The following is a 19,842-nucleotide window of genomic DNA, read 5'->3' as shown; positions in this document are numbered from 1 at the left end:
GCCTTGCCAGAGCCTGCCCAGACCCTACACACATGTCCCTCCTCCAGGAGGACCCGCTACTACATCACTGTCACCCTGCTGGGGTACAGGCAAGTACCGGGGGAGGAGGACGAAGAACCGGCCCAACCAGCTCCACACCCCTGCGGCCCTGAGGAATCCGAGGGCTGGTGGGAGCCTCCCCATGGGCCCCGCCCCATCACGGGGTGCTGGACGACCCAGCCCCAGGAACCCCAGCTGAGAGCCCGATCGCATCAGGGGAGCATGGCCCAGCGGCAGGAGCTCCAGGCTGGCTGGACACCTGGGTCCCCACATAGACTGTAAGTAGAGGAGATGGGAGGGGAGACCAGCCTGGCCGCCCTATCTTAAGATTTTGCCTATTTCCTGGGCCTGTCCAGCTCCAGGCCCATTCATTCAGGACCCTGAGCCAACTCTGCCTCCCCTCCCTGCCTTCTTCTCCCTCCCTTTCTCCACAGTCTACCTCCTGGAACCCACTGCTGCCCACCCCCACCGTCCATCTGAGGAAGGGGAAAGCCTGTCAGGGAGAGGATGGGCAGAAAGGGGGCTCACCTTCTCCACAGCACACACCATTCCCCAGTTCTGTTCAGGAGGCCACAGACCCAGCCTGGGAATAGGCACCCAGCTTAGGTGCTGGGTGTCCTGGGGCAAGTTGCTTAACCTCTCTGGGCCTTGAGTTGTTAAGTGGATTTGGTAGATAGAAGTGAGGAAGGAGGAAGTGGTTACAGGAATATACTTTGAACGCCAGAGAGTGGGACTGCCAAAATTGCAGGGATGCTTATTAATTATATTTCAGTGACAGCAATAATTACCCCACCTGGCTCTGTGCTGGAAGCCAAAGGAGCAGGCGTCAGGTTTCCCAAGCTTTGTTTTATTTGTGTTGAAATGACTCTCCTAAATCTGCCTGGGGGTCTCAGAGGTGGAGGGATGTGTATTCCAAAGCTCATGGAGGAGAGATGAACATGGAACCTCCCTGGGATGACTGTGAAGAGCAAACAAGCGTGGGGCAGGGTTTTGAAGAGCTCCTCACATGATGGGGGCGCTGTCATTTGCAATTTGTTTTCTAAGCATAATTTTATTTAATCTTCCCAACCACCCCATGAAGTAGGGACTAGTCCCACCCCCTCTAGGAGGCTCCGAAAGGTTAAGTCACTTGCTCAAAGTCAACTAGAAAGTGAAGGGGCCAGAATTGAACTTAGGTTTCTATAATTCCAGTGCCTGTGCTCTAACCACCACTCCATCCTGCCTGGAAGAAGCCTCTTTGGGCCTGTGCAGAGAATGGAGGGTTAGGTGAGGTTGCCGTGTGGGCTCCAGGGTTTTCTGGGCTCCCATGGCAGTGGACTGGGCAGTGTTGTAGTAGCAGAGCAGAATCAGGGATGCTGGGGGCCTCTGGGCAGGGGTCAGTGTGACTGGTTCCATGCCAAGGAAGAGGGAGATGGAGGACCCAGGCTGGTTCTGAAACCTGCTTGGATGCCCCAGCAGTCAGGAACTGGGGAGAAGAGTTACAGAGAGAGGGAAGCAGGTGGAGGAGGCCACCACAGAGAGGAGGACAGGAAAGAGAAGTGGGGTTAGCTGGGGGTATGTGGTTTCTATCTGCCACTACCTGGTTCTTTTGAACCCAGGTGAATAATGACAGACTCAGGTGGGAGGCTAGGGCTCACTTAAAGCAGAAAGCAGGTAACTTCTAGAAACATCATCCTTCTACGTCCCCTTCCTGGGAGGTTTTCTGGGCCAAGATTGGCAAATATGAGAGTCGGGAAGAGGTGGGACATAGCTGGGACTGCAAGGGGGAATGTGTAAGATGCATGTGCATCAAGCATGTGTGTCCATGTTCAGGGATAGGTAAATTTCAAGGGGAAGAGAGCCTGTGGCTGTGAATTGACTATGTGTGTATTTTGAATGTGTGCACATGTGGGTGTCATTGCGTCTGTGTGTTTCTGTGTGTCTGTTGTGGCTCTGAGTGCCTGTGTGTATTTGTATTTCTTGGGTGAGTGTGTGTGTGTGTCTCCGGTTGTGTATGTTTTTGTAGGTGTCTAGGGGTGTCTTTGTGCCTGGGTGACTGGGTCTGCATTGGTATCTGTGTCTGTGCCTGCGCCTGTGTGACACAGCATGTGTTTGCCTGCATGTGGGCCTATGGACTGGTTTGGCCTAGTTTGGGGGTGACTCACAGGTAAGTGGGGAGAATCCAGGACTTGTTGGGTTAGACAGGGCTCTTTCCCACACTCCCCCCGCCCCCTCCTCAGCCCCTCCCTTCCCAGCTCCACACACCTTGTTTGGAGGTCACAGGTCACATTGCCAACAAATCCACTTCTGGTCTGGGGCCCTGCAAAAGAAAGGGCTCTGGGAATGGGCCCTTCTGGTGGCTCAGGAAAGGCATCCTGGGTCACTGCACTGGGATATGTCTTCAGAGCAAGGACAAAAGGGAGCATCTATAGGCAGGCACATTCCAGCAGAGTCTGAAGGACATTCTAGCAGTCATGACTGTCCAGGGACGGGGCAGGTGAACTGTCAAGCGGTGACCTCCCTGTCCCTGGAGGTATGCAGGCAGAAGCCAATGACCACATGCTTGTGGAATGACTGACTATCAGGGGTGTTGTCCAGGGGTTGGGCTGGTTGAGAAAGATGTTAAATTCTGATTGGTAGGAGGTCATTGACAATATCTGATCTGAAGATCAGCTGCTTCCTTTAACATAGCTCTCCTGTCACTATGCTGATGCCTATGGCGCCTTCCGAACGTCCCTGTTTTTATGTCTAATTCCTTCGTCCCTGGTTTCTTAATATGCCACCCTTTGTGAGAAAGTTGACTCTGGTTGGGTCTAGCCAAGGTATAACACATTCCCTCAACACAATTAGCACTGAATGAGTGAGAAATTAAATGAACGAATGAATGAGAGCTCAGGCTTTGCCACTTACTACCAGCATCATCAGGACAAGGAAGTTCAGAGAGTGGGAGGCAGGTGGACAGAGGCTTAGGAGGGGCTGGGTCAGCGAGGGCATCAGACTTCATATGTGGGGAGTCCCAGTGAGGAGGACAGGGGCTCCATGAGGAAAAGGGAGCTCTCTAATGGGGACAGGGAAGTAGGTTGGGGCCTCAGTGAGACGCTAAAGTCCAGAGCCTATGGCGTCTGGCTGTATCTTGCTCTCAGGAAGCCCTGGCCTGGGGAAAGGACTATCTAAACCCTCCACCTTCTATGCCTCCTTAGACCCTGTCCCTGACACTGTCATAGCCACCAATGATCTTGGAGTCACGTCAGGCTTCCTGGGGCCTCAGTCTCTTTTAATCTCTACCCCTCATAAAACCTGAGTCACTGCTGGGGCCACAGGGAAGGGTCAAAGTCCTGAATTCCACCAGCTTCACAGGAAGGAGGACAATGTGAGATGGGGGAGGGGAGTGGAAACAGTGCCTCCATTTCCTGCCCAGAGTGGGGTCTCTGGGGGGTACCTCATAGAGAAGGCCCAAAGACTGGGGCCGAACAGGCTGGCCTCTCTGGGATTTGTGGGGTCTGAGAATAGGATTGCCCTGGTCAGTGTGGCCTGGAAGTCAGGGAGTGGGGGTACAGAGCCCCTCCAGGGCTGATGTGGCTCCCTGTAAATGTAAGTCTCCAAACCAGGGGCTCAGTTTATAGGATACATATATTAGGGAGTTGGTATGGCGGGTAAGCCTTTAGGGTTCAGGTTCAAGTCTTGATTCGGCTACTCTGTGACTTTGGACAAGTTTCTTAACCTCTCTGAGCATTAAAAATAATCTCATCTTTAAAATGGGAATGTAAGATCCGATTAATAAGGCTTCTGAGGCTTCAATGGGAAAGTGAATGTGAAGCACTTAGCAAGGTGTTTGGCAGAATAAGCCCTCCCCAAATGGCTTTTGTTGTTGTAGTAGTAACTATTTATTTTATTTTATTTTATTTTTTGAGATGGAGTTTCACTGTTGTTGCCCAGGCTGGCACACAATGGCGTGATCTTGGCTCACCGCAACCTCTGCCTCCCAGGTTCAAGCAATTCTTCTGCCTCAGCCTCCTGAGTAGCTGGAATTACAGGCCTGTGGCACCACGCCTGGCTAATGTTTTTTGTATTTTTAGTAGAGACGGGTTTCTCCATGTTGGTAAGGTTGGTCTTAAACTCCTGACCTCAGGTGATCTGCCCACCTCAGCCTCCCAAAGCGGTGGGATTATAGGCGTGATCCACTGCACCTGGTGCTTAGTCCATTTTCTGTTGCTTATAATAGAATACCTGAACCTGAAGCTCAAGATCAAAGGGGTACATCTGGTGAGGACATAGTTGGGGATTCTCTGCAGAGTCCCGAGGGGGCTCAAGGCATCCATGGCAGGGAGGCCGAGGTGCTAGTTCAGGTCCTCCTTCCTCTTCCTGTAAAGCCACTGGTCTGTCTGGGTGGTTCACACCTGTAATCCCAGCACTGTGGGAAGCTGAGGCGGGTGGATCTCTTGGGCTCAGGAGTTTGAGACCAGCCTGGGCAACATAGTGAAACCCCATGTCTACAAAAAATAAAAAATTAGCCAGGCATGGTGGTGCATGCCAGTAGTCCCAGCTACTCAGGAGGCTGCGGTGGGAGGATTGTTTGGGCCCAGGAGGCAGAGGTTGCGGTAAGCTAAGATAGTGCCATTGCACTCTAGTCTGGGCAACAGAGCAAAACCCTATCTCAAAAAAAGAAATAAAAAAGCCACTAGTCCTACTCTCATGATCACCCATTAATTCATTATCATATTAATCCATTCATAAGGGCAAATCCCTCATAAACCAATCACTGCTTAGAGGCCCAACCTCCCAGTATTGCCACATTGGGGATTAAGTTTCAATATGAGTTTTGGAGGGGACAGATATTCAAGCCATAGCAGAAGCTTAGAGGTCTTCGCGAGTCTTATTACCCTACATTTAGTAAGGGAGGCTATGGAGACCCAGAGAGATCAAGGAAGAGTCAGAAAAGAAACAAGACCCAGGCCTGAAGCCTCCAGGATGGAGGGTGAGACGTGCTCTGCTGAGGATGAGCACAGGAGCTGCTGGACATGCCCTAGAGCCTTGCCTAGGGGTAGCAGGGAGAATGCCTGAATATGGATTCAGAAGATGGGAATTTAAACCCCCTTTTGACAAACTCATAGCTGCGTCATCCTGGGCCAGTCACTCCTCTTCTCTAACCCTCGGTTTCTTAGTCTTCAGTAGGGAAATAATCACAGAGAACAGAATCCAGGGAAGAGTGTATTGTAAAGTCCAAAGTGCTTTAAAGGAGCCAAGGGGCTCCATTTATTTCCGTTTTTTTTTTTTTTTTTTTGAGACGGAGTCTCCCTCTGTCATCCAGGATAGAGTGCAATAGAGCAATCTCAGCTCATTGCAACCTCCACCTCCCGGGTTTAAGTGATTCTCCTGCCTCAGCCTCCCAAATAGCTGGAATTATAGGTGCCTGCCACCATGCCTAGCTAATATTTTTATTTTTAGTAGAGACTGGGTTTCACCATGTTGCCCAGACTGGTCTTGAACTTTTGACTTCAGGTGATTGGCCTGCCTCATACTGCCAAAGTGCTGGGATTACAGGTGTCAGTTGCCATGCCCGGCCTTATTTTTTTTTATTAAAAATTTTCGCTGGGCATGGTGGCCTATTCCCATAGTCCCAGCTACTCTGGAGGCTGAGGCTGGAGGATCGCTTGAGTCCAGAAGTTCTGGGCTGTAGTGCGCTATGCCAATCAGGTGTCTGCACTAAGTTCAGCATCAGTATGGTGACCTCCTGGGAGCGGGGAACCACCAGGTTGCCTAAGGAGAGTTGAACCAGCCCAGGTCGGAAATGGAGCAGGTCAAAACTCCCGTGCTGATCAGTAGTGGGATCACGCCTGTGAATAGCCACTGCACTCCAGCCTGGGCAACATAGCGAGACCCCGTCTCTATAACAAAACAAAACAAAAAACCAAAAACAAACAAAAAAACTTTTTTTAGGCTGGGCATGGTGGTTCACACCTGTAATCCCAGCATTTTGGGAGGCCGAGGCAGGCAGATCACTTGAGGTCAGGAGTTTGAGACCAGCTGGGCAACATGGTGAAACTCTGTCTCTACTAAAAATACAAAAATTAGCCTGGCATGGTGGCACATGCCTGTAATCCCAGCTACTTGGGAGGCTGAGGCAGAAGAACCACTTGATCCCAGGAGCCTGAGGCTGCAGTGAGCTACGATAGTGCCACTGCACTCCAGCCTGGACAACAGAGCAAGACTCCATCTCAAAAAAATAACTTTTTTTTAGAGACAGGGTCTCTCTGTCACTCAGGTTGGAGTGCAGTAACATGATCATAGTTAATTGCAGCCTGGGCTCAAGCCTCCAGAGCAGCTAGGGCTACAGGCACACACCACCATGCCGGCTAATTCTTTTAATATTTTGTAGAGACTTATAGAGTCTTGTTATGTCACCTAGGCTAGTCTACAACTGCTGGCCTTAAGCAATCGTCCCTCTCTGTCTGCCTCCCAGAGTGCTGGGATTACAGGTGTGAGCCACTACACCCGCTCTGAGAGGCTCCATTTTGACCTACACCTGAACACAGACCTGCCCCTGTGCTCTGGAGATCGTCACCATGTGCTCATGCCAGTACACATGTGTGTACACTTGCTAACATTTGGTCACAAATCTCCAAGGTGACAGCAGAAAGTTTATGAGCCAGCATTTTAGGTTATAAAGCAAGTATTTTGAGTGTGGTGGCATGTGCCTGTAGTCCCAACTACTTGGGGAGTTAAGGCAGAAGGATCATTTGAGCTCAGGAGTTCAAGGCCGCAGTGAGCTACGATCATGCCACTGCACTCCAGCCTGGGTAACAGAGCGAGACCCCATCTCAAAAAAAAAAAAAAAAAAAAAAAAAAGGAAGGGTGAGGTTTCATTGTTTCTCTTACTGGACTCTGGCAAGACTCCAGTGGCTGAGGACCTTGCTGCTTGAAGGGGAGAAATGGCCAGCTAGTGAGCAACAAGGAACCCAGCTCTGCTTGAGGCCAAAGCCCATCTTTCCTGAACAGAGTTAGAACAATGCTTGCCCAGTTTTTGCCTTTCTAGTTTTTGGCTCCCCGGGGATTAGACCTCCTCATAGACCTGAGGGTCAGCTGCATCTTCCTTTCTGACTTCTTCCTTTTCTCTTCTTCTGGGCTCAGGCCTCAGTGTCACCTTTGAAGGACCCTGTCCTAGGAGAACTCCTGGAAGTCAGGGAGAGGGATGGATGAGGGGCTCTGATGAACCAAATCAGAGCTGAGACTACCATGCCCATTTCACAGATGAGAAAGCAGTGACCCAAAAGGCCAAGTGACTTGTCTGAAGCTACCTGGCCTGACTGGGGTGGGGGTGGTTGTTCTGCACTTTGAGAAGCTACTCTCCGCACACTCTGACCCTCATCTCTCTTCTTCCTCTGCAGGGAGCTAGACCACAGTGGGACAAGGACACCTTCAGACGGGTTACCAGGGCCCCACATGGAGGAGGCAGGTGGGCCCAAGGCCCGGGCCAAGGCTAGAGTGGTAAGTGCCACATTGACATGGCGGCAGCGGCCCCCTGCCCAGGAAGAGATCAAACACCATTTTCACAAGGTGTCCCTCGTGTCAGGGGCCCAGACAGAAGCCTCCCAGAAGGAGTTCAGCCACTGCGGAGAGGAAGTCAATGGCTTTGCTACACAGGAAGCAGAGACTGTGAATTACCAGGGCCCTTGGGATACGGCTGACTCCAAAAACTTCCAGAGCCACGGGCCCATCTTTTCCAAGAAGTACACACCACCTCCCAAGGAGAAAAGGCCTGAGGGGAGGCTGAAGGAAGCTGTGGATCAGACTGATGGCAGCCCCCAAGCTCCTAGGACTGAGTCCCCACGTGTGGGAGCTATGGCCAGGACTGAGCTTTTGGTTCCTCTGCCCGGGCCCCGAGAGCCAAGTCCCCACCCAAGTGTGGGTCATCCCTGTGGGAGCTCCCGGAGCCTCGAGGAATACCGCGTGACGCGCACTGTACGGACCACCACGGTGGTGGGAGGTCATGTGGACCAGCGGGTGAGCAGCTCTGTGACTGTGAGGCCAGTGTCCTCAGGCGAGGCCCTGCCACGAGGCCGTCAGGTCACCCGCGTGGTGCAGCCAGTGGTGCTGGGCTCCCCACCAGGCTCTCCCAGGCACAACCAGGCTGTGAAACTGCTAAGTAGACTTGTGCCTGCTGAGCACAGCCCCCCTGCTGGCCACCTGCCCAGACCCATGGCTAGCATGCAAAGGAGTTCAGGTCTGGGTGCCACAGCGGGGGCAGCCTTGAGGCAGCTGCCTGAGACTGGGACAGTAGAGCTTAAAGACAGCTCTGCCCTGGCTCCTACAGGCATCCCAGCTGGTGCTCACCTGCCTAAGAATCAGGATGTCCCTGCAGCCTGTCCAGACCAAGACCAGGGCAGAGTCTCAGATGCCAGGGCCTGTGAACCCCCGCGGGTGCTGGGAGCCCCCAGCTCCACTGAGCTTCCTTTCCAGACTTCTCAGGGTCAAGCATCAGTCCCCTCCTTTCCCAGACTCCAGACCCATGTCTCCTCTCCCGGCCTAGCTCACCCCACAGAGCAGCCTGTGGTGCCCACTCACCCCAGGGCCCAGCTCAGTCCCCTTGTTCTGCCCCCTATAAAAAGGGAAGGGCTCGTGGACCTCCCTGCTGCCACTGTCCTGCCCATAGTGAGGAGTGAGCATGTGACAGTCCCTGGACAACCCCTTGCTCCATCCTCTACAGGAAGGAAGGCTGTCCCCAGCCCAGGAGGTCTTTCTGCTCCGTCGTCCCCAAGGAGTAAGTTTGTTCAGGACCCTGATAATGTTCCTGTCTTCCCCTTTACCCAGAAGGAGGTGGTGTGGGGTCCTGGTGCTCCAGTTGCCTCGTCCCCCAGCCAGAAAGAGGCAGTGAAGGACCCCAGTGCTCCTGCTGCTTCGTCCCCCACCTGTAAAGAGGTCGTGCAGGGCCCCGGTGCTCCTGCTGCCTCATCCCCCACCCAGAAGGGGGGCCCAGGTGCTCCTGCTGCCTCGTCTCCCAAGTCAACTGAGGTTATCCAAGGCCCAGAAGACAGCCCTAGCATCCAAAAAGAGGCTGTCCAGAGTATTGCAGGCAGCCTTGCCATTCCCCTCACCAAGGAAGAGACTATTCAAGGTCCAACTGCTCCTGCCACCCCACTCTCCAAACAGGATAAGGAAGTCCAGGACTCTGAAGGGAGCCCCATCTCATCTCTTACTCAGAAAGACATTGTGCAGGACCCTGCTGTTTCCCCTGCCCCATCTTCCTCTCTGGACAAGGTGTCCCCCAGCCCAGGAGGCACCCCTGTCCCAGTGCCAATAGAAGCAGAGGCCAGCACGGAGTCCCAGCTTGTCTCTGACCCCACCGAGGGCAAGATGTGCCCAGAGACATCGAGGGAGGAGGATGAGGTGGCCTTGACCGCTGACCTGGAGATTTTCCTGGATACCCTGCGGAGCATGGAGCCCCCTGAGATCCTCCGCACTCACCGGCTGCCGAGAGCCCCCCGCTCCTCCTACCTGGCCATGTATGCCACACTGCCTGCCATTGAGGAGGACCAGCCAGGGCCGTGGGTGCTGGGCCCCAGTCCCCCGGAGGTACCTTCACTGGAAGAGGAGGAGGAGAAGGAGGAGGAGGAGGAACCAGAGAACCCCTATCTGAGTGACGACGAGAAGCTCCAGCTCAGGCAAGAGAAAGCTGGGACCAGCCCCTCCTGGGACCTCCACCCTGCCAGGCCCACCCAGGTCTCCTGTTCTCCTCTGGAGATGATGAAGAAGCATGTTGCGGGAACCAAGAGCCCCTACTCAGAGCTGGGGCTGGAATTGCAGGGAGGAAGCAGGCCCACTTCCCGTCTCGGAGGCAGCCTTCTCTTCGGCAGTCTGGTGCCTGCCACTAAGGAAACCACCCTGGAGCCGCTGGGCACGAAACTATCTGCTCTGCCACTCCATGGGGCACCAGGACTCAGGAAGGTGCCAGGACAGTTGCCCCTGCTCTGCAGTGAAAGACCGTCCCCACCGGAGAGGCTTGCCTGTGCCCTGCCCCCGGAGGGGTGGGTGAGTGAGGTCTTGGGTGGGCAAGAGAGGTGCTTGGCCTCCCCCGGGTCAGGGCTTGGGTGCTGTGAAGAGAGTCGTGCTGGGAGTCAGAGTCTGAGGGCAGAGGCTTCTGTCTGAAGTTTTGTTCAGTTGACCTGTGCAAGCCACGTCTCTGGGCCTCAATCTCCCTATCCGTACTGTGGGTGATTTGTACTGTGGATTCCAAAGGGCTTGGGGGCTCCAAGATCCTGGGAGCTAAAGAATAGGGGTGATGGGCACCGAGCTCCTGGGACAGGGTGATGAGGCCCCTGGGGGTTGGGAGAAAGTGTGGCATCCTCTATGTGCCAGCTCCTTGCAGGTGGAGGTCAATAGGGAGGATGTGGGGTCCTTGGAATGGAAGGTTGTGGGGAGGCAGAAAAGAGGTGATCTCATAACTCTTCTTCATCACTCCCCTCCGTTTCAGAGCCCAGCCTTAAAGACCCAGGGCAAGCTGAACACCAGGCCTGGAAAGGTAGGGTTGTGGAGGCAAGTGGGTGGGGGCAGCAGGAGGCAGGGGTCTGGAGTTGGGGCCTGAGGACCCTTCTGTGCTTTCTCAGGTGATCTTCTTCTCAGAGTCTGGCTGCCAAGGCAGTGGCAGGGAGGTCTGGGGAGACATTGCTGATGCCTCAGGCTGGGCCCCCGTAGCCTCCATAAGGGTAGTTCGAGGCTGGTGAGTGGAGAGTGCCCAGTAGGGCACCTGGCTGTGAACTTGGGGGTAGAGGGGGGGAAAAGGGGAGTGAGAAGTGATCAGGTCAGACTGGCAGAAACCCTATCAGCTACCCAGTGGCCCTGGGCACTTCCTCCTCCCCATCCGTGACTCTATAATCTCTGTGCCCACAGCTGGGTACTGTATGAAGAACCAGAGTTCCTGGGTCAGAAGCTGGTCCTGCCTGAAGGAGACATGGAACTCAGAGCCCCAGGGACAAAGTGGAGTCCCCAAGGCATCGGCTCCCTAAGGAGGGTTATCTGGGTGAGTGAGTTGGAGGTGGGAGACAGTCTTGAGTGCCTAGAGTTGAAATCCCTGAGGCGGGGTGTGATGGCTCATATCAGTAATCCCAGCACTTTGGGAAGCCAAGGCAGGTGGATCACCTGAGATCAGGAGTTTGAGACCAGCCTGGCCAACATGGTGAAATCCTGTCTCTACTAAAAATAAAAAGCAATTAGTTGGGTGTGATAGCATGCGCCTGTAATCCCAGCTTCTTGGGAGGCCGAGGCAGGAAAATTACTTGACCCCAGGAGGCAGAGGCTGCAGTGAGCTAGATTGCACCAATGCATTCCAGCCTGGGCGACAGAGCGAGATTTCAAAAGAAATCCCTGGGAGAGATCTTATGGTGTATCGGGCAGAGGGGCTTAATATGGACTGGCCTGTAGATTCCTGACTGTGGAGCTGACTGGGGAAGAAAGAGATTCTGGGGAGTGCGCAGCCTGGCTTGAGGAGTCAGGGCCCAGGCAGAGGCCAACCTCAGCTTGGGAGAGCTGCCTGAGGACATTTGAGTGGATGCTCAAGCAGGAAGACGTGAGAGCAGCAGAGATGAGGTAGGAGTGGATGTGGGGGTTGCCTGCCACCCAGGGGCCAGCTCGCAGGCCCCCAGTCAGACCCAAGGTGCCAGGCATGTTTGCTCATTCATTTGCTCACAGATGCTCACTCATGTCTCCTATGTGCCAGGCACTGGGGCCAGGCAATGGGCAGTGGGGGTGAGATCTGCTCTCTGCCCTGCAGGACTTACAGCCCAGCTAGGCTATGAGGATTGGGTTTGGAGCAGGGACACCATATAACCAGACTGGGGATTTATAAACAGCCCACTGGCTGCCAGGTGGAGAAAAGACTAGGGATCCTGGAGGCAGGGAGACCAGGAAGGGCTATGATTTCCAGCCAAGGGGTACCTCTAATTTTTGAGGGAGGGCTGTGTGGTTTGAAAAGTTAACATTATAATTTCAAAGGCCAGGCGCAGTGGCTCACACCTGTAATCCCAGCACTTTGGGAGGCCAAAGTGGGGGAGATCGCCTGAGGTCAGGAGTTCGAGACCAGCCTGGCCAACATGGCAAAACCCCATCTCTACTAAAAATACAAAAATTAGCCAGGCGTGGTGGTGGGCATCTGTAACCCCAGCTACTCGGGAGGCTAAGACTGGAAAATCACTTGAACCCAGGAGCTGGAGGTTGCAGTGAGCCAAGATTGCACTATTGCGCTCCAGCCTGGATGGCAAGAGTAAAACTCCGTCTCAAAAAAAAAAAAATTATAATTTCATGTTTGTAAAGTGAAAACGACAACATTGTTTTTACAGCACAGTAATAAACTGCCAAAATTAAGCTTGACAAAACCATCCTGACTACTAGGGTGACCCAGAAGGAAGAGCGAGGACTGTAAAACCAGTGTCTATCAGACATTTTGGTTCTTTTTGTTTGTTTGATTTTTGTTTTTAATGAAAAGATGAGTAACTGCGTCCAGAACTGCTGCAATCTTCCTGGTAGGAGGTGATGAGAGCTCAGTGGCCTGGACAAGGGCAGTGGCCCCAGAGGAGGGGTAGGAGTTTTCAAAGCTTCTCCGGAGGCTGGGCGCGGTAGCTGACGCCTGGAATCTCAGCACTTTGGGAAGCCTAGGTGGGTGGATTATCTGAGGTCGGGAGTTTGAGACCAGCCTGGCCAATATGATGAAACCCCATCTCTACTAAAAAAAAAAAAAATACAAAAAATAGCCAGGTGTGTTGGTGGATGCCTGTAATCCCAGCTTGGGAGGCAGAGGCAGGAAAATTGCTTGAACCCGGAAGGTGGAGGTTTCAGTGAGCCGAGATCATGACACTGCACTTCATCCTGGGCAAAAAGAGTGAAACTGTCTCAAAAACAAGACAAAGCCTCTCCAAAAACACACAAATGTTTGTGGACAATTAATTGTGAACTTCTGACAATCAATTCATCTTCATGTGGGAGGTAACAACTACAAGCGCAAAGTAAAGGCTTTGAAGTCAGATGTTTCTGGATTCATTTGAGTCATTCAGCATCGGTTGGGCACCTGTTATATGCCAAGTACATGGGAGGTGCTGGGTTGCAACAGCGAACAAAAACTATACTGCTCTGCTACTTGCAAGCTGTGTGAGCTTGGGCACGTTGCTTAACTTCAATGAGCATCACTTTCATTGTCTGTGACTGGATGAATAACGCCCACTGGGAGGACTAAATGATATGAGGTAGGACATGACCTTAGCACAGTGCCTTGCATGCAGTAGATGCTTCGTACATATTTGATGAATAAGTGAGTGAATGAAAATGGTCCTGTTGGGGAAGAAACACTCAGGATACAAAGAGGATCTGCTGCTTCCTAGGATGAGGTGCAGGCAAAGCCAGTCTGGACAGAGGCCGGAATCTACCTAAAGGAGGGGTCAAAGTTGGAACTCAGGAATTGGCTGTCCATCTTGCCCATCCTCCCACCAGGTTGGAAGTCAGGCTACCCAGAGGCAAGGCTATGGGCCTGGCACTTTGCAGGTTCTCTCGAGAACTTTGGTCCCAGGTCCCAAAGGTCCAGCAAGGGACCAGCACGGGCTTTGGTCTCAGGCTTGGCTGGCTGCAAAGACCACACTAGTCACGTTCCTGGTTTCTGGGGGAATAGCCACAAAGGTTTTCCCAGAGCCATCTGGGTCCTGGCTAAATGGACTTGGGGAAGCAGGGTGGCGTCCAAGGGGGGCTGTTTATATGTTTTTCATTTCCCCCTCCTTCCACAGGACTACAGCACCCCAGAGATCAGCCTCTTCTCTGAGGAGGGCCTCAAGGGGGAGCAAGTGAAGCTAAGAGAGGCCTTGAATAACTCCCAGGGCCTGGAGAAGCCCCTGCAGGTGGCATCTGCCACTGTCTCTGCAGGACTGTGAGTCTGGTCTATTCTAGAATCCCATCATTTGACATTTACTGTGCTGGGTGCTGGGGACACAGAGGGGACAGGACACAGTTCCTGCCTTCAGGAGTGCTCAGTCCACTGGTGGGGACAGGCAGGTAAGCAGACTATAGCAATTCAGATTTTTGGGGTGAGGGAGCACAGAAAAACACCACAGCACGAGAGGCAGAGTGTGGAAGTCAGAGAAGCCTTCCTGGAGGAGGAGACACTATGGCCAGGATTAATTGGCCAGGAATCTAAGCTCCATGAGGGCAGAGATTTTGTATACTTGTTCACTACTGTATCCCTGATGCCTGAAGCAGAGTCTGGCACAAGACAGATGCTTATAAATATTTATTAATTGAATGAATAAGGAAAAGAGTATATCTGGCAGAGGGAATAGCACATGCAAAGGCCCAGAGAGGAGAGAGCTAAACTTCAAATTTTGTTTAGTCAGTGTAAGCAACAAGTGGGGAGAATTGAAGCCCAGAGGGAAGGAAGAGGCCAGATTGCAGAGCCTCTTTGCATAGCTGGGCTTTATTGTGAGGCTAACAGGGAACTACTGGGGTTGTTAAAGCAGTTTTCCATGCATGCTAGAGAAAAATGCTGTAGCTGCTGTGTGAAATGGGAGAAGGCAAGGCCAGAGGAAGGGAGACCAATGTGGCTACTGCAAGAGAGTATAGCAGATTAACGGGAGCCTCCCCCGAAAAACTCCTTTTCCCCTCTAAACCTTCCCTCCCAGCCACCACTCTGTGTCCCTTGGAGTCTGGGGTACAGCAGCCTCTCTGCCTTCCCCCAGGTGGCTACTATACCCTAAACCATTCTTTGAAGACACTCCCTACATCCTGGAACCTGGAGAGTACCCCACATCGGAGGCCTGGGGCACATCAGACCCCAGAGTGGGCTCCCTGAAGCCCATGACATTGGTAAAGAACAGGGCACACCGACAAGCCAGGAGGTCTAGGCTCTGCCCCTGGTCCCAAGTAGCATGGTCCTGCAGTCTGTGGGAAGGGAGGGGGATGAAGTGTAAAACAGCACCCTTTGGGAGATTGCTTCCTGAGAGCTTCCATTGGGAATGGGAGTGGGAGGATTAACCTAAGAGGTGGGGGAAGAGGGAACACATGGGGTTGGGGTTCTCAGGATCAGGAAAATCCTAGATCCCTAGTCCCATCTGTCTTTCCCATCTCTGGGCTGGTGTCTCAGCTCTGTCTCCTCTGCAGGGCTGCCCAAGTGTGGAGAAGCCAGGGGAGCCCAGGGTAAGAGTCTGGGTTTCAGAGTCAAAGAGGGCCTTTGGTGGTGGCATGGAGGTGTGTGGTCATCATAGCCTGGACAGGAAATCCAGAGAGAAGGGTACTGGAGGCCAAAAGCCGGATCTGGGGGAATGGCACCTGATGGGCTCCCTGGGAGCTGGCTTTTGATGTGTAAGAAGGTCAGAGGTCAGAGTAGAGACAGAAATTGGGTAAGGGGATGGCGCTCAGTGAGGTGGGAGGGCTGGGGTGTGCCACCTTGGGCTGATGTGGGCAGAGCATCCTTGGGCTGGCTGGGTGTGTTTGAGTCCAGATGACTCCCCACCATCCTGACACCCCCTTACCCCCAGGCTGTGGTGTATGAGGCCCCAGGCTTTCAGGGCCGAAGCTGGGAGGTGAGCCGAGACATCTACAACCTTCAGCATCCAGAGGACAGCCAGAGCCCCCACCTGGCCTCTGTGGGGTCCCTGAGAGTTCTTGGGGGCTGGTGAGAATTCAGGACCCTTCCTTATATTTCATCACCTTCACTAGCCTTTACCCTTGGGAGTGGGGAGTGACCTGGGCTGCCTGGGGGTGGGGACAGTTGTCTCACCCACCCACAGGCCTCCTATTATTGAATCTGCCTGTCCATACTCCTGCTTTTCCCAGCTGGGTAGGCTACGAGAAGGAGGGCTTCCGGGGCCACCAGTATCTGCTGGAGGAGGGGGAATACCCTGACTGGTCACACTGGGGAGGCTATGACGACTTACTGACCTCCCTTCGGGTCATCCGAACGGTAAGCAAAGGCAATTGGCTCATTCCTCTGCCTCTGGCCACAGCCAGACCTCCCCTAGTACAATTTGTGAAGGGAAGAATTTATACTCCCTCTCCGTGTTTTCCCTGGAAGTGTTCCCTGAGGTCTAGCCCTCTCCCTCCTGCAGCTCTTTTCCAGGCCATACTGACAGCCTTACCCCTAATTCCCTGGGTGGCCTGTGACCCTGGGGACTGGGCACTCTGAGGGGCTTCGGTTTGTGGGCAAGAGAAAACTGACTGTCCCTGGGGCCCAGGACTTCGGGGACCCGGCCATCGTGCTATTTGAGGCCATGGACTTTGAGGGGCACAGCGTGGAGGTGAGCAAGGCATTGCCGGACGTGGAGCTGGTGCAACACAGCCCCAGCACACAGGCCATCCACGTGCTCAGCGGCGTGTAAGTGACCCGGGCTCCGGGAGCGGATCGGGGCGGTTCCAGGAGAGGGGCCGGCTCCGTGCCTGCTGACCCGCGCCCCACTCTTCCTGCAGGTGGGTGGCCTACCAGGAGGTGGGCTTCTCCGGGGAACAGTACGTGCTGGAGAAGGGCGTGTACCGTAACTGCGAGGACTGGGGCGCAGGTAACAGCGCCCTCGCCTCGCTGCAGCCGGTCCTACAGGTGCGTGCCAGCCGCGGGAGGGCGGGGCATCAGGGGGCGGGGCCTGGAGTCCGGCCAGGGGGCGGGGCTGGAGGGCCTACCTGGGCGGGGGCTTGGGGGCGGGGCCAAAGGAGGCAGCAGGGTGGGCAGTACAGAAATCTAGAGGATCCGAGGCTAGGGCCCGGCACCCTCCCTAAGTCTCGATTCGGTCCCACATTTCAGGTCGGAGAGCACGATCTGCACTTCGTCTCAAAGGTAAGGCGGGGATTCTGCAGGGAGCCGCTGAGCGCACGCCTCTCCCCTCGTTTCAAACCTCTCCCCTCCCATTGTTCTCGGCCCCACTCCATCGCCCTCCTTTCTCGCCCCTCTGTCTCTAGATTCAGCTTTTCTCCCTCCCCGACTTTCTGGGCGACCACTTCTCCTTCGAAGATGACCAGGCCACTCTGCCCGCGTCCTTCCGACCTCAGTCCTGCCGGGTCCACGGCGGCAGGTGAGGACCTGGAGGGGTGAAGGGGTAGGGGAGCAGGTGGCAGAGGCGGGGCTGCAGGAGGAGGGTCTTTCAAATAATTTCCTTCCTTTGGCTACCTTGGAATTAGCTCTTCTGTCTTGCGCCTTTCAATTTTAAAATAAACAAAATAAAATAAGGTTTTAATGGAAAATGTAAAACTGTAGATTGTATAATATGAAGATGTATCTTGTTTCCTCTATCCGTCTTCTCTTTTAAGTTTTCAGTGGAGTATTTTTTTTCCAATGGAGTATTTTAAATCTCTGACCCAACATAAAATTTCACGAGTAAACACTTCAACGTGTGTCTCTAATATGAAAGGAATTTTTCCCTGCCCACAAGTCGTTATCACATATATATAACACACATTAATAACAATTTGTTCATATTACCCAATACCCAGTTCATGTTCAGATTTCTCCCTTTGTCTCTAAAACGCCGTTGTGAAATTAGCTTGTTTTTCTCAGCATCCAAATAAGGTCCTTGAGCCAGGTATTGTCATGTTGGCCACGTGGATCTTAAACTCCTGGGCTCAAGCTATCTGCCACCTCGGCCTTCCAAAGTGCTAGGATTACGGGCATGAGCCACCATGCCCGGCCAACCCCAGTAGTTTTAATAACTTTCTTGGTATAATAAGATGCTCCAGGATCATTTTGTACATTTTTTTTGCTCCAAACCTAGAATTGGCTTTTTCCCAAGGAACCCTGCCTTTTAATGGCAAATGATATTTAGAGACCAAAATCTGCATGCTAGGTGTTTCAAAGTTATAATGCTAATATCATGACTAATAGTTAAAAACCACTGAATGCTGTTGGGAGTTTCTTGTGGTTCTTTTTTTTTTTTTTTTTTTGAGAGGGAGTCTTGCACTGTTGTTGCCCCAGGGTGGAGTGCAGCTGTGCAGTCTCGGCTCAGTGCAACCTCCACCTCCCAGGTTCAAGGGATTCTCCTCCCTCAGCCTCCTGAGTAGCTGGGATTACAGGCTCATGTCACCATGCCCAGCTAATTTTTATATTTTTTAGTAGGGACGGGGTTTCACCATGTTGGTCAGGCTGGTCTCAAACTCCTAACCCCGTGATCCATCCACCTCGGCCTCCCAAAGTCCTGGGATTATAGGCGTGAGCCACCACACCTGGCCTCTTGTGGTTCTTTTTGTCCTCAGGATATTCACTTACATCCTATTTGTTATGCATAGTTCAAAACATTGTGTTTTAAAGACATTTGAAATAATACTTTTGTGTGTGTGGTTATGTCACCATCCTAATATACAATTAGCTTCATTTATTTAATTTATTTTCAGTTTTTAGGAATACTTTTCATTTTTATCTATTTCTGGATTTGCTTTTGTTTTTGTTTGGGACAGGGTCTCATTTTCTCATTCAGGCTGGAGTGCAGTGGTGTGAACACAGCTTACTGCAGTCTTGACCTCCTGGGCTCAAGGGATTCTCCTGCTTCAGCCTCTTGAGGAGCTGGGACCATAGGTGCACGCCACCATGCTCAGCCAATTTTTTAACTTTTTTGTAGAGATGGGGGTCTCACTTTGTTACTTAGGTTGGTCTGAAACTTCTGGGCTCAAGTAATCTCCCTTTCTGTGTTCTCCCAAAGTGCTGGGATTACAGGTGTGAGTTACTGCACCTAGCCCTAATTCTGCTTTCCTATGAATAATTACCATGAAACCGGGCAGCTCATGCCTGTAATCCCAGCACTTTGGGAGGCTGAGGCAGGAGCCCAGGAGTTCAAGACCCACCTGGTCTTTGAACCAGCTATTGCCTGTCTTCACAAAAAAAAATTTAAATTAGGTGGGTGCGGTGTCATGCACCTATAGTACTACCTACTCAGAAGGCTGAGAAGAGAGGATTGCTTGAGCCTAGGAGTTGGAGGCTGCAGTGAGGTATGATCACACCACTGTACTCTAACCTGGGCAACAGAGTGAGATCTTATCTCTAAAAATCATCATAATAATTATTACATGAAATATTTACATGGTTCCTGCCTTAGCTAAGGCTGCTATCACAAAATACCAAAGTCTGTGTTGTTTAAATAAGAGAAATTTATTCTCTCACAGTTCTGGAGACTAGGAAGTCCAAGATCAAGGTGCTGGCCACTTCACTTCCCCAGTGAGAGCTTTCCTCCTGGCCTGCAGAAGGCCACCTTCTCACTGTGTTCTCATGTAGTAAAGAGAGAGAGTGTGAGCTCTTGCCTCTTCCTCTTCTTTTAAGGACACTAATCCCATCATGGGGTCTCACCCTCATGACCTCCTCTAAACCGAATTACCTCCTAAAGGCTCCACCTCTGAAGACCATTACATTGAGAGTTAGGGCATTAGCATGTGATTTTGGAGGGACACAGATATTCAGCCTGTAACAGTTCCAAAACCAATAGCTTTCATCTCTGTCCCTGCCACCTCTTCCCCTCCCGCCCCCTATAAGAAATCATTTTTTTTAGTGTTTGGTGTATTCATCCACTGGCTTTTGTTATTGTTAAGATATAAATATACACTCATAAATTTCCATTTAGCTATAGAAACCGAATATTTATATTTTGTTTCCCTTCTCCATTTTCTTACACAAAAGGAAGCATACTATACCCAGGTTAAGATAATAAAAAACACTAAACTGTACACTTTAAAAGTACAGTATGAATTTTATGGCATGTGAATTATATCTCAATTTTTTAAAGGAAGTATGATATAAACACTGTTACACACCTGCTTTTTTTTTTTTTAAACTCTTCGGAGATCACTTTATATCCCGTTAAGAGCTTCTTTTCATTCCTCTTAACTAAT

General features: G+C 52.2%; 1 protein-coding gene across 5 annotated transcripts in view; it reads left to right on the top strand.

Moving 5' to 3' along the window:
* CRYBG2 (crystallin beta-gamma domain containing 2) overlaps positions 1-19,842 on the top strand; it is a 30,062-nt gene continuing 10,220 nt past the window's right edge. For 2 of the 5 annotated variants that reach the window (XM_035308255.3, XM_035308252.3), the window contains exons 1-14: positions 1-317; positions 7,404-10,044; positions 10,487-10,534; positions 10,620-10,732; positions 10,903-11,032; positions 13,779-13,918; positions 14,724-14,850; positions 15,145-15,180; positions 15,522-15,658; positions 15,820-15,946; positions 16,218-16,357; positions 16,450-16,576; positions 16,778-16,810; positions 16,933-17,045. In XM_035308255.3, the coding sequence (XP_035164146.3) occupies positions 262-317; positions 7,404-10,044; positions 10,487-10,534; positions 10,620-10,732; positions 10,903-11,032; positions 13,779-13,918; positions 14,724-14,850; positions 15,145-15,180; positions 15,522-15,658; positions 15,820-15,946; positions 16,218-16,357; positions 16,450-16,576; positions 16,778-16,810; positions 16,933-17,045 (3,968 nt within the window). In that variant the 5' untranslated portion in view covers positions 1-261. Of the gene's footprint in view, positions 318-7,403; positions 10,045-10,486; positions 10,535-10,619; positions 10,733-10,902; positions 11,033-13,778; positions 13,919-14,723; positions 14,851-15,127; positions 15,181-15,521; positions 15,659-15,819; positions 15,947-16,217; positions 16,358-16,449; positions 16,577-16,777; positions 16,811-16,932; positions 17,046-19,842 lie in introns of all 5 variants that reach the window. The other 3 variants (XM_035308256.3, XM_035308254.3, XM_035308253.3) reach the window with 3 other exon arrangements.

This window comes from Callithrix jacchus, chromosome 7, assembly GCF_049354715.1.
Source record: "Callithrix jacchus isolate 240 chromosome 7, calJac240_pri, whole genome shotgun sequence".
Taxonomy (NCBI): Eukaryota; Metazoa; Chordata; class Mammalia; order Primates; family Cebidae; genus Callithrix; species Callithrix jacchus.
The sequence above is the reverse complement of the archived record's forward strand: the minus strand, read 5'-3'. Positions and strand labels throughout refer to the sequence as shown.